Raw genomic sequence first — 13,275 nt, forward strand, 5'->3', positions numbered from 1 at the left:
CCCCAGCCCATCAGACTGGCGTCGGTCGTGACAATGACCCACTCTGGTCTGCGAGATAAGTCTGTATAGTCCCCATTCCACTGACTGAGCATGCACAGTTGTAATGGTCTTAGATGAATGCGCGCAAAAGGAACTATGTCCATTGCCGCTACCATCAACCCGATCACTTCCATGCACTGAGCTACGGAAGGAAGAGGAACGGAATGAAGAATTCGACAAGAGTCCAGAAGTTTTGTCTTTCTGGCCTCTGTTAGAAAAATCCTCATTTCTGAGGAGTCTATAATTGTTCCCAAGAAGGGAACCCTTGTTGACGGGGATAGAGAACTCTTTTCCACGTTCACTTTCCAGCCGTGAGATCTGAGAAAGGCCAGGACGATGTCCGTGTGAGCCTTTGCTCGAGGGAGACAACTGAGACCTGTGGAACCTCCCCCTTGGGGGAAGTCCCTTGAATTCCAGAAGATAACCCTGGGAGACTATTTCTAGCGCCCAAGGATCCAGAACATCTCTTGCCCAAGCCTGAGCGAAGAGAGAGAGTCTGCCCCCCACCAGATCCGGTCCCGGATCGGGGGCCAATATTTCATGCTGTCTTGGTAGCAGTGGCAGGTTTCTTGGCCTGCTTTCCCTTGTTCCAGCCTTGCATTGGTCTCCAAGCTGGCTTGGCCTGAGAAGTATTACCCTCTTGCTTAGAGGACGTAGCACCTTGGGCTGGTCCGTTTTTACGAAAGGGACGAAAATTAGGTCTATTTTTTGCCTTGAAAGGCCGATCCTGAGGAAGGGCATGGCCCTTACCCCCAGTGATATCAGAGATAATCTCTTTCAAGTCAGGACCAAACAGCGTTTTCCCCTTGAAAGGAATGTTTAGTAGCTTGTTCTTGGAAGACGCATCAGCCGACCAAGATTTCAACCAAATCGCTCTGCGCGCCACAATAGCAAACCCAGAATTCTTAGCCGCTAACTTAGCCAATTGCAAAGAGGCGTCTAGAGTGAAAGAATTAGCCAATTTGAGAGCATTGACTCTGTCCATAATCTCCTCATAAGGAGGAGAGTCACTATCGAGCACCTTAATCAGTTCATCAAACCAGAAATATGCGGCTGTAGTGACAGGGACAATGCATGAAATGGGTTGTAGAAGGTAACCCTGCTGAACAAACATCTTTTTAAGCAAACCTTCTAATTTTTTATCCATAGGATCTTTGAAAGCACAACTATCCTCTATGGGAATAGTGGTGCGTTTGTTTAAAGTAGAAACCGCTCCCTCGACCTTGGGGACTGACTGCCATAAGTCCTTTCTGGGGTCGACCATAGGAAACAATTTTTTAAATATGGGGGGAGGGACGAAAGGAATACCGGGCCTTTCCCATTCTTTATTAACAATGTCCGCCACCCGCTTGGGTATAGGAAAAGCTTCTGGGAGCCCCGGCACCTCTAGGAACTTGTCCATTTTACATAGTTTCTCTGGGATGACCAAATTTTCACAATCATCCAGAGTGGATAATACCTCCTTAAGCAAAATGCGGAGATGTTCCAATTTAAATTTAAAAGTAATCACATCAGATTCAGCCTGCTGAGAAATGTTCCCTAAATCAGTAATTTCTCCCTCAGACAAAACCTCCCTGGCCCCCTCAGATTGGGTTAGGGGCCCTTCAGAGATATTAATATCAGCGTCGTCATGCTCTTCAGTAACTAAAACAGAGCATCCACGCTTACGCTGACAAGGGTTCATTTTGGCTAAAATGTTTTTGACAGAATTATCCATTACAGCCGTTAATTGTTGCATAGTAAGGAGTATTGGCGCGCTAGATGTACTAGGGGCCTCCTGAGTGGGCAAGACTCGTGTAGACGAAGGAGGGAATGATGCAGTACCATGCTTACTCCCCTCACTTGAGGAATCATCTTGGGCATCATTGTCATTATCACATAAATCACATTTATTTAAATGAATAGGAATTCTGGCTTCCCCACATTCAGAACACAGTCTATCTGGTAGTTCAGACATGTTAAACAGGCATAAACTTGATAAGAAAGTACAAAAAACGTTTTGAAATAAAACCGTTACTGTCACTTTAAATTTTAAACTGAACACACTTTATTACTGCAATTGCGAAAAAACATGAAGGAATTGTTCAAAATTCACCAAACTTTCACCACAGTGTCTTAAAGCCTTGAAAATATTGCACACCAATTTTGGAAGCTTTAACCCTTAAAATAACGGAACCGGAGCCGTTTTAAGCTTTAACCCCTTTACAGTCCCTGGTATCTGCTTTGCTGAGACCCAACCAAACCCAAAGGGGAATACGATACCAAATGACGCCTTCAGAAGTCTTTTATAAGTATCAGAGCTCCTCTCACATGCGACTGCATGCCATGCCTCTCAAAAACAAGTGCGCAACACCGGCGCGAAAATGAGACTCTGCCTATGCTTTGGGAAAGCCCCTAAAGAATAAGGTGTCTAAAACAGTGCCTGCCGATATTATTATATCAAAATACCCAGAATAAATGATTCCTCAAGGCTAAATAAGTGTTAATATCAATCGATTTAGCCCAAAAAAGGTCTACAGTTTAAATAAGCCCTTGTGAAGCCCTTATTTACAATCGTAATAAACATGGCTTACCGGATCCCATAGGGAAAATGACAGCTTCCAGCATTACATCGTCTTGTTAGAATGTGTCATACCTCAAGCAGCAAAGGACTGCAAACTGTTCCCCCAACTGAAGTTAATTGCTCTCAACAGTCCTGTGTGGAACAGCCATGGATTTTAGTTACGGTTGCTAAAATCATTTTCCTCATACAAACAGAATTCTTCATCTCTTTTCTGTTTCTGAGTAAATAGTACGTACCAGCACTATTTGAAAATAACAAACTCTTGATTGAATAATGAAAAACTACAGTTAAACACTAAAAAACTCTAAGCCATCTCCGTGGAGATGTTGCCTGTACAACGGCAAAGAGAATGACTGGGGTAGGCGGAGCCTAGGAGGGATCATGTGACCAGCTTTGCTGGGCTCTTTGCCATTTCCTGTTGGGGAAGAGAATATCCCACAAGTAAGGATGACGCCGTGGACCGGACACACCTATGTTGGAGAAAAAGGATACGCCCAACCGGACTAGCCGATCAAAAGGCTCCCTTCACACAAGCTCAAAACTGGAACCAACACATAAAATAAAGAAAAACGTAGACGATAAGGAGATTAGCTTCATCCCTAAAACGTCTATCCAGGATGCCATCCGGCATCTAAGGCCTCGAATCCCTCTGCCCACAAGGACTGAGATCCTCTAGCAACGCCAAAACATGTCTTAGTAGGACATGAAGACGTGCCAACCTATAATAGAAGGCAAAATTATCCCTTGCCAGATCGACAAACGACTCTGGCCCCAAGGTTGGGGCCCCTGAAGCCTCAGAGGCCCCCGCTTCCCCAGGAGGCCGAGCTGATTCGGGCAATCCCCCGCCCAGCGGGCCCTGGTTGACAAAACACGGACAGTATCTTAAAAATATTTCACTTGGGAGATACAAATGAGCCAAGGTCTCAGATATGGCCATGCGGAACCGTGCCGTAACCTCTGGCGGAAACATGCCACCTTCCGGAGAAGGAGTAAAAACCAAAAGGAACACCTGCTTGCTTAGCAAAGAAAGTTTCTGGGACACGGGCCTCACAGGACCTAGCATCTCTGAGGTCCCTGAATTGGGAGAAGAGAGTACTCTGGAATGGCAAATAGAACATAACTGATGGGCATGGATAACCTGGGCCATTTCATATTCATAACAAGACGCATTCTCCGCATCTGAGACATCCGTGTCTAAAAAGTCAGAATCCTCCATAATGGGATTACAAAAATGGTAACTGACACCTTCTTTACACCCCCAATGTTTGGGGCACTCACCACCTCCTGTGAACCAGACAACCCACAAGCAGACTCTCTCTGTAGCCACTCGGTCAGCATACGAAAGTGAAAAACAACGTAACCGCACCCGGTCACGAGGTGCACCGTGCAAGTCATAAAATAGCGAGCAAATCTAAAGATCGCGCCAAATGACGATAAGGCCATTAATGTTAAAGCCATTATAAGCCTAAAGTATTACTACACCTTAGCAAATAGAACCACATAACAAACATGATTAAAGTCCACCCTGTTCAATAACCCCCTTAGGGGATATTAACCCATGATTCCTTATTTATTTTTAAGATAAAAGGAGTCCCACTGGGACCCTACCTTTACGTTAACATCACATTCACATAATTTAGTAAAATGAAATGATCTTACCGGAATCTATGCCATGGAACAGGAACACGACCCTTCAAGTGTGACAGATAGTAGCCTCGCTTCTGACATAGACTTGATTGACAAGGAGCTGTTAATATGAGTCGGGATGGTTTCGCAGAAAAACTCTACTTGCATATCCGGACTCTAACCTTTATCCATGCTCTCACTGAGAGGCTGACAGGACTACTTATAACTCCAGTCCCTTTTCGAAGAGTACTACCCTCAATAAGAGGCTTAACTCGAACTTCTGACACTTCTCTGCCAACCTCCTGTGACGAAAGGCAAAGAATGACTGGGGGATGAGGGAAGTGGGGGAGGTATTTGAAGCCTTTGGCTGGGGTGTCATTGCCTCCTCCTGGTGGCCAGGTTCTGAATTCCCAAAAGTAATGAATGCAGCTGTGGACTCTTCCTGTTTAAGAAGAAAATAGCAATTTTTCTTTTCAACTTGTGTAAAAAAGCAAATGAAACACAAAATGCCATGTCATGTAGTTGATTTTACCTTATATAGTTCTTTTTCATCTTTTTCATTTTTTAGTTGACATGTCAGTAGTTCCTTCTCACTTGTTACTTTATTCAGCTTATCTCTTAGGCTAAAGGAATCAAAAAATTAATCAAATTAAGCCTTCAATAACTTCAATAAGATCTTAAGATTAAACCAAACACCACAACCGCAAGTTAAAAAAATAAAAAATAAAAGGGACATTTAAAACTAAATAAAAGCTAGATAAAATGATACATTCAAATAAAAGATTAGTCTGATAATAACATATAGATGGTATATTTTAAAGTTTCATTAGCCGTTTCAATATTGACAAAATAAGTGTAAAGTTTAAGTGTCTATAAAACAATGGGAGCTGCCATGTTGTAACTTATGTTTCCTTCTCTGCTGTGGCCAATTAGGGACAGTTATAAATAGGTCACTAGAGTGTGCAGCCAATGGCTGTGTGGAATATAACAGTGTTCTCTACTTCCATTTCTAAAAGGAACGGAAAAGCTCACAATTTAAGAATGGAATTACAGGAAAAGGGGACAAAATAAGTAATGAAAGTATATCGTAGACTTTTTTTTTTAATATATATATGATTTATCATTTTATATTTACATCTCAGTGTTTATTGTCCCTTTAAGATAAACAATTCATTTTAAAAAGCATAGGATTAGGTATAGTTATAAACATTATCTTAATGGGGGAAACATCTTTGTACTAAATAATCAACTAAATAAATGCAATATAATAATTTCTTTGAAATACCTACCATATACCACACTACACGCGGATGACGTTACATACACTATCAAAACGCCAGATCCACATTCCCAAATGTATACAACAAAAACCTTCTAAGAGTATTTTCTATCATTAACATGTTGTCAATCCAATGCATATCAAAACCGGTTATATAATAGTCAGTGACTGTTTATCTCAAATATTAGGGCCACATGTAAAAACTAGTCAAAGTAAAAAGCATGTCAATAGCGTAGTCAGTTGTTAAGGTACACCATTACAGGAAAAGAGAAAGTGAGCACTTATATCTAAGTTATTGTAATTTGTGACAAAACTGATCAAATTATACACCTGAAACTATTATTTAAATTAATTTTAAGTTCAAATGTATATAACCAGCTAGATTCTCCGTATTAAAAGTCAAGCTTAGAACTGCAACGGCTTTAAAAAGGAGGTATTTTAATAGGGCTAAGTGACACCTTCTTAAACATTATTCAGACAAAAAACAGAATTTATGCTTACCTGATAAATTACTTTCTCCAACGGTGTGTCCGGTCCACGGCGTCATCCTTACTTGTGGGAATATCTCTTCCCCAACAGGAAATGGCAAAGAGTCCCAGCAAAGCTGGCCATATAGTCCCTCCTAGGCTCCGCCCACCCCAGTCATTCGACCGACGGACAGGAGGAAAAAATAGGAGAAACCATATGGTACCGTGGTGACTGTAGTTAGAGAAAATAATTCATCAGACCTGATTAAAAAAACCAGGGCGGGCCGTGGACCGGACACACCGTTGGAGAAAGTAATTTATCAGGTAAGCATAAATTCTGTTTTCTCCAACATTGGTGTGTCCGGTCCACGGCGTCATCCTTACTTGTGGGAACCAATACCAAAGCTTTAGGACACGGATGAAGGGAGGGAGCAAATCAGGTTACCTAAATGGAAGGCACCACGGCTTGCAAAACCTTTCTCCCAAAAATAGCCTCCGAAGAAGCAAAAGTATCAAATTTGTAAAATTTGGCAAAAGTGTGCAGTGAAGACCAAGTCTCTGCCTTACATATCTGATCAACAGAAGCCTCGTTCTTGAAGGCCCATGTGGAAGCCACAGCCCTAGTGGAGTGAGCTGTGATTCTTTCAGGAGGCTGCCGTCCGGCAGTCTCGTAAGCCAATCGGATGATGCTTTTAAGCCAAAAGGAAAGAGGTAATAGTCGCTTTTTGACCTCTCCTTTTACCAGAATAGACGACAAACAGAGAAGATGTTTGTCTGAAATCTTTTGTAGCTTCTAAATAGAATTTTAGAGCACGGACTACGTCCAAATTGTGTAACAAACGTTCCTTCTTTGAAACTGGATTCGGACACAAAGAAGGTACAACTATCTCCTGGTTAATATTTTTGTTAGAAAACAACCTTTGGAAGAAAACCAGGCTTAGAACGAAAAACCACCTTATCTGCATGAAAAACCAGATAGGGCGGAGAACACTGCAGAGCAGATAACTCTGAAACTCTTCTAGCAGAAGAAATAGCAACCAAAAACAAAACTTTCCAAGATAACAACTTAATATCTATGGAATGTAGAGGTTCAAACGGAACCCCTTGAAGAACTGAAAGAACTAGATTTAAACTCCACGGAGGAGTCAAAGGTCTGTAAACAGGCTTGATCCTAACCAGACCCTGAACAAATGCTTGAACATCTGGCACAGCTGCCAGTCGTTTGTGTAGTAAGACAGATAAAGCAGAAATCTGTCCTTTTAGAGAACTCGCAGATAATCCTTTATCCAAACCTTCTTGCAGAAAGGAAAGAATCTTAGGAATTTTTATCTTATTCCATGGGAATCCCTTGGATTCACGCCAGCAGATATATCTTTTCCATATTTTATGATAAATCTTTCTAGTTACCGGTTTTCTGGCCTGAACCAGAGTATCTATCACAGAATCTGAAAACCCACGCTTTGATAGAATCAAGCGTTCAATCTCCAAGCCGTCAGCTGGAGGGAGACCAGATTTGGATGTTCGAATGGACCCTGAACAAGAAGGTCCTGTCTCAAAAGGTAGCTTCCATGGTGGAACCGATGACATATTCACCAGGTCTGCATACCAAGTCATGCGTGGCCACGCAGGAGCTATCAAGATCCCCGAGGCCCTCTCCTGTTTGATCCTGGCTACCAGCCTGGGAATGAGAGGAAACGGTGGAAACACATAAGCTAGGTTGAAGGTCCAAGGTGCTACTAGTGCATCCACTAGAGTCGCCTTGGGATCCCTGGATCTGGACCCGTAGCAAGGAACCTTGAAGTTCTGACGAGACGCCATCAGATCCATGTCTGGAATGCCCCATCATTGAGTCAACTGGGCAAAGATCTCCGGGTGGAGTTCCCACTCCCCCGGATGGAATGTCTGACGACTCAGATAATCTGCTTCCGAGTTTTCCACACCTGGGATGTGGATCGCAGATAGATGGCAGGAGTGATCCTCCGCCCATTGTATTATTTTGGTCACTTCTTTCATCGCCAGGGAACTCCTTGTTCCCCCCTGATGATTGATATACGCAACAGTCGTCATGTTGTCTGATTGGAATCTTATGAATCTGGCCTTTGCAAGCTGAGGCCAAGCCCTGAGAGCATTGAATATCGCTCTTAGTTCCAGAATGTTTATCGGGAGAAGAGACTCTTCCCGAGACCATAGTCCCTGAGCTTTCAGGGATTCCCAGACCGCGCCCCAGCCCACTAGACTGGCGTCGGTCGTGACAATGACCCACTCTGGTCTGCGGAAGCTCATTCCCTGGGATAGGTGGCCCAGGGTTAGCCACCAACGGAGTGAATCTCTGGTCTTCTGATCTACTTGAATCACTGGAGACAAGTCTGTATAGTCCCCATTCCACTGTTTCAGCATGCACAGTTGTAATGGTCTTAGATGAATTTGCGCAAAAGGAACTATGTCCATTGCTGCAACCATCAACCCTACTACTTCCATGCACTGAGCTATGGAAGGACGTGGAACAGAATGAAGAACTTGACAAGTGCTTAGAAGTTTTGACTTTCTGACATCTGTCAGAAAAATCCTCATTTCTAAGGAATCTATTATTGTTCCCAAGAAGGGAACTCTTGTTGACGGAGACAGAGAACTTTTTTCTATGTTCACCTTCCATCCGTGAGATCTGAGAAAGGCCAGAACGATGTCTGTATGAGCCTTTGCTTTTGAAAGGGACGACGCTTGTATTAGAATGTCGTCCAAGTATGGTACTACTGCAATGCCCCTCGGTCTTAGAACCGCTAGAAGGGACCCGAGTACCTTTGTGAAAATCCTTGGAGCAGTGGCTAATCCGAATGGGAGGGCCACAAACTGGTAATGTTTGTCCAGAAAGGCGAACCTTAGGAACTGATGATGTTCTTTGTGGATAGGAATATGTAGGTACGCATCCTTTAGATCCACGTTAGTCATAAATTGACCTTCCTGGATAGTGGGTAGAATCGTTCGAATGGTTTCCATTTTGAACGATGGTACCCTGAGAAATTTGTTTAGGATCTTTAAATCCAGAATTGGTCTGAAGGTTCCCTCTTTTTTGGGAACTACTAACAGATTTGAGTATAATCCCATTCCTTGTTCCGTCATTGGAACTGGGTGTATCACTCCCATCTTTAACAGGTCTTCTACACAATGTAAGAACGCCTGTCTCTTTATTTGGTTTGAGGATAAGTGAGACATGTGGAACCTTCCCCTTGGGGGTAGTTCCTTGAATTCCAGAAGATAACCCTGAGAAACTATTTCTAGCGTCCAGGGATCCTGAACATCTCTTGCCCAAGCCTGAGCAAAGAGAGAGAGTCTGCCCCCCACTAGAGCCGGTCCCGGATCGGGGGCTACTCCTTCATGCTGTTTTGTTAGCGGTAGCAGGCTTCTTGGCCTGCTTACTCTTGTTCCAGCCTTGCATCGGTTTCCAGGCTGGTTTGGACTGTGAGGCATTACCCTCTTGCTTAGAGGATGCAGAATTAGAGGCCGGTCCGTTGCTGAAATTACGAAAGGAACGAAAATTAGACTTATTCTTGGCCTTGAAAGGCCTATCTTGTGGGAGGGCGTGGCCCTTTCCCCCAGTGATGTCTGAGATAATCTCTTTCAATTCTGGTCCAAAGAGAGTTTTACCCTTGAAGGGGATGTTAAGCAATTTTGTCTTGGAAGATACATCCGCTGACCAAGACTTTAGCCAAAGCGCTCTGCGCGCCACAATTGCAAACCCTGAATTTTTTGCAGCTAATCTAGCTAATTGCAAAGCGGCATCTAAAATAAAAGAGTTAGCCAACTTAAGTGCGTGAACTCTGTCCATAACCTCCTCATATGGAGTCTCTCTACTGAGCGACTTTTCTAGTTCCTCGAACCAGAACCACGCTGCTGTAGTGACAGGAACAATGCACGAAATGGGTTGTAGAAGGTAACCTTGCTGTACAAAAATCTTTTTAAGCAAACCCTCCAATTTTTTATCCATAGGATCTTTGAAAGCACAACTATCCTCGATAGGAATAGTAGTGTGCTTGTTTAGAGTAGAAACTGCCCCCTCGACCTTAGGGACTGTCTGCCATAAGTCCTTTCTGGGGTCGACCGTAGGAAATAATTTCTTAAATATAGGAGGGGGAACAAAAGGCATGCCGGGCTTCTCCCACTCCTTATTCACTATGTCCGCCACCCGCTTGGGTATAGGAAAAGCGTTGGGGTGCACCGGAACTTCTAGGAACTTGTCCATCTTGCATAATTTTTCTGGAATGACCAAGTTGTCACAATCATCCAGAGTAGATAACACCTCCTTAAGCAGTGCACGGAGATGTTCTAATTTAAATTTAAATGTCACAACATCAGGTTCAGCTTGTTGAGAAATTTTTCCTGAATCTGAAATTTCCCCATCTGACAAAACCTCCCTCATGGCCCCTTCAGATTGGTGTGAGGGTATGACAGAACAATTATCAGCGCCCTCCTGCTCTTCAGTGTTTAAAACAGAGCAATCGAGCTTTCTCTGATATGCAGGCATTTTGGATAAAATATTTGCTATGGAGTTATCCATTACAGCCGTCAATTGTTGCATGGTAATAAGCATTGGCGCGCTAGAAGTACTAGGGGCCTCCTGCGTGGGCAAAACTGGTATAGACACAGTAGGAGATGATGTAGAACCATGTCTACTCCCTTCATCTGATGAATCATCTTGGGCAACTTCATTATTTGTGACAGTATTGTCCTTACATTGTTTGGACGCTATGGCACAATTATCACACAATTTTGAAGGGGGAGACACATTGACTTTCATACATATAGAACATAGCTTATCTGAAGGCACATACATGTTAAACAGGCTTAAACTTGTCAATAAAACACAAAAACCGTTTTAAAACAAAACCGTTACTGTCTCTTTAAATTTTAAACAGAGCACACTTTATTACTGAATATGTGAAAAATATGAAGGAATTGTTCAAAATTTACCAAAATTTCACCACAGTGTCTTAAAGCATTAAAAGTATTGCACACCAATTTACAGAGCTTTAACCCTTAAAATAACGAAACCGGAGCCGGTTACAGATTTAACCCCTATACAGTCCCAGCTACAGCCTTTGCTGTGACTTTACCAAGCCCAGAGGGGAATACGATACCAAATGATGCCTTCTAGGAACTTTTCCAACTACTTTCAGGTCCTCACACATGCATCTGCATGTCTTGCTCTCAAAAACAACTGCGCAGTAATGGCGCGAAAATGAGGCTCAGCCTACAACTGGGAAGGCCCTTCCTGACTGGAAAAGGTGTTTAACATAGTGCCTGACGTTAAAAAACGTTCCCCAAGTTTATAAGTGTGAATTATCAGCATAAACATGTATAAAATGTCCAAATAAAGCAATCGATTTAGCCCATAAAAGTGTCTACCAGTTTTATAGCCCATATTAAGCCCTTTATTCTGTTTGAGACTAAGAAAATGGCTTACCGGTCCTCATGAGGGGAAATGACAGCCTTCCAGCATTACACAGTCTTGTTAGAAATATGGCTAGTCATACCTTAAGCAGAAAAGTCTGCTAACTGTTTCCCCCAACTGAAGTTACTTCATCTCAACAGTCCTATGTGGAAACAGCAATCGATTTTAGTTACTGTCTGCTAAAATCATCGTCCTCTGACAAACAAAAATCTTCATCTTTTTCTGTTTCAGAGTAAATAGTACATACCAGCACTATTTTAAAATAACAAACTCTTGATAGTAGAATAAAAAAAAAAAACTACAACTAAACACCACATACTCTTAACCATCTCCGTGGAGATGTTGCCTGTGCAACGGCAAAGAGAATGACTGGGGTGGGCGGAGCCTAGGAGGGACTATATGGCCAGCTTTGCTGGGACTCTGCCATTTCCTGTTGGGGAAGAGATATTCCCACAAGTAAGGATGACGCCGTGGACCGGACACACCAATGTTGGAGAAAGTGACATAACAAAAATACCATATATTCAAATAAAAAATATTACTTTTATTATCCCTGGATCATTGGGTGAAAAAAAAACACACAAAATAAAAACAAAACACAAAAAACAAACACCTTTTGGTAATGCATTTAAAAAGTGCAAGCTTTATTTATAAATGGAGCGAGCTGTGCTTATTGCTGGTCTCATGATAGGTGCTGGGCTGTTTTGCTCTAATAAAAGTAATATAGCACAATAAGCCATTGTATGATTGGCTGACAACGTGAATTTATTTTATAACTGAGGAGGGGGACGCTGTCAACTACATGTGTTGCCAGAACACTCTGCATAGGACCACTCCCTCAATGCTTCACAAAACAGATTCACATCACTACACTATACTCTGCCCCTTAAAGCATTGATAAATTTCCCAATGTGTGTCTGCAGAAGAACAGACATTGAACAGTAGTATTTGCCCTGCAGAACAAGTGTGTATTGAACAACTAGACTTGCACTATTTCACCATGTTCTTAATTATTATCAACATAGAACAAATAAAATTGTGAACATATTTTCTTTAATGAATGGATGACCACTATTACATCATCATGATTTAGACTGTGAAAAACACAAACTGCTGTATAAGGAAAATAAAATGAAGAAACCTATGATAACACACATATTGTACAACCTACCTGTCTAGTTCAGTTTCTTTTGCTATGGCCTTCTCTGTTACAATTTTGATGTCTTCCTCAAGCTGAAGTATTTTAGCAGTCATATCCTTAAAGTTTTCCTTTAGATTTTCACTTTCCCTTTTCAGGAGTTCAGAAGTTTGAAGCAATTCCTGAGGATAAATAGAACATTACATTGTTGTAGTAACTAAACCAGATAAGAAAAGATAAAAATATATTTAGAATGAATATAGTTACTTTCACTAAGACATAATGATGCTTACATTTAGAAACTAAACAGAGTATGCATTAGAAGTGCAAAATAAACTGCTTGTTAGCATTTTACCACTGCAAACCTGAGCGTACATAACTGTGTGTTTAACCCTTGCAAATGAATTAAACACATAGTGAAAGTCAGCTCCACAGCAGAAATACACTAGCTAGCTGAAAACATATGGCAACTTAATGACAACAAATGTGTGTGGCCACCAATCACATCTAGCTCAATGTCATGAAAAAGCAAAATGTCTGGAATAGTTTTTTACTATACATCTAACTGCTATTGCTTCAGCTCTAGTAACCTGGTATATTTGAAAGGTGAGAGTGCATTTATTAAAATGGTTATGGTGATTACGTTAAAGCAGCCATCTTTAGCAAAAACATTAGGCATGAAATAATACAGGCCAGAGGAGGATTATGTTGACTGGA

General features: G+C 42.0%; 1 protein-coding gene across 1 annotated transcript in view; it reads right to left on the minus strand.

The window, feature by feature from the left end:
* The window catches only part of LOC128644512 (tax1-binding protein 1 homolog), a gene marked incomplete at its 3' end in the record, with an annotated part of 46,294 nt that extends 33,534 nt beyond the window's left edge, over nucleotides 1-12,760 (minus strand). The window contains exons 1-2 of the mRNA XM_053697096.1: nucleotides 12,592-12,760; nucleotides 4,761-4,851 (exon numbers count right to left, since the gene is read on the minus strand). Coding sequence (XP_053553071.1) covers nucleotides 4,761-4,851; nucleotides 12,592-12,674 — 174 coding nt within the window. The remainder of the gene's footprint in view (nucleotides 1-4,760; nucleotides 4,852-12,591) is intronic.
* Between the last annotated feature and the right edge of the window lie 515 nt (nucleotides 12,761-13,275).

Source organism: Bombina bombina, unplaced genomic scaffold, assembly GCF_027579735.1.
Source record: "Bombina bombina isolate aBomBom1 unplaced genomic scaffold, aBomBom1.pri scaffold_888, whole genome shotgun sequence".
NCBI lineage: Eukaryota > Metazoa > Chordata > Amphibia > Anura > Bombinatoridae > Bombina > Bombina bombina.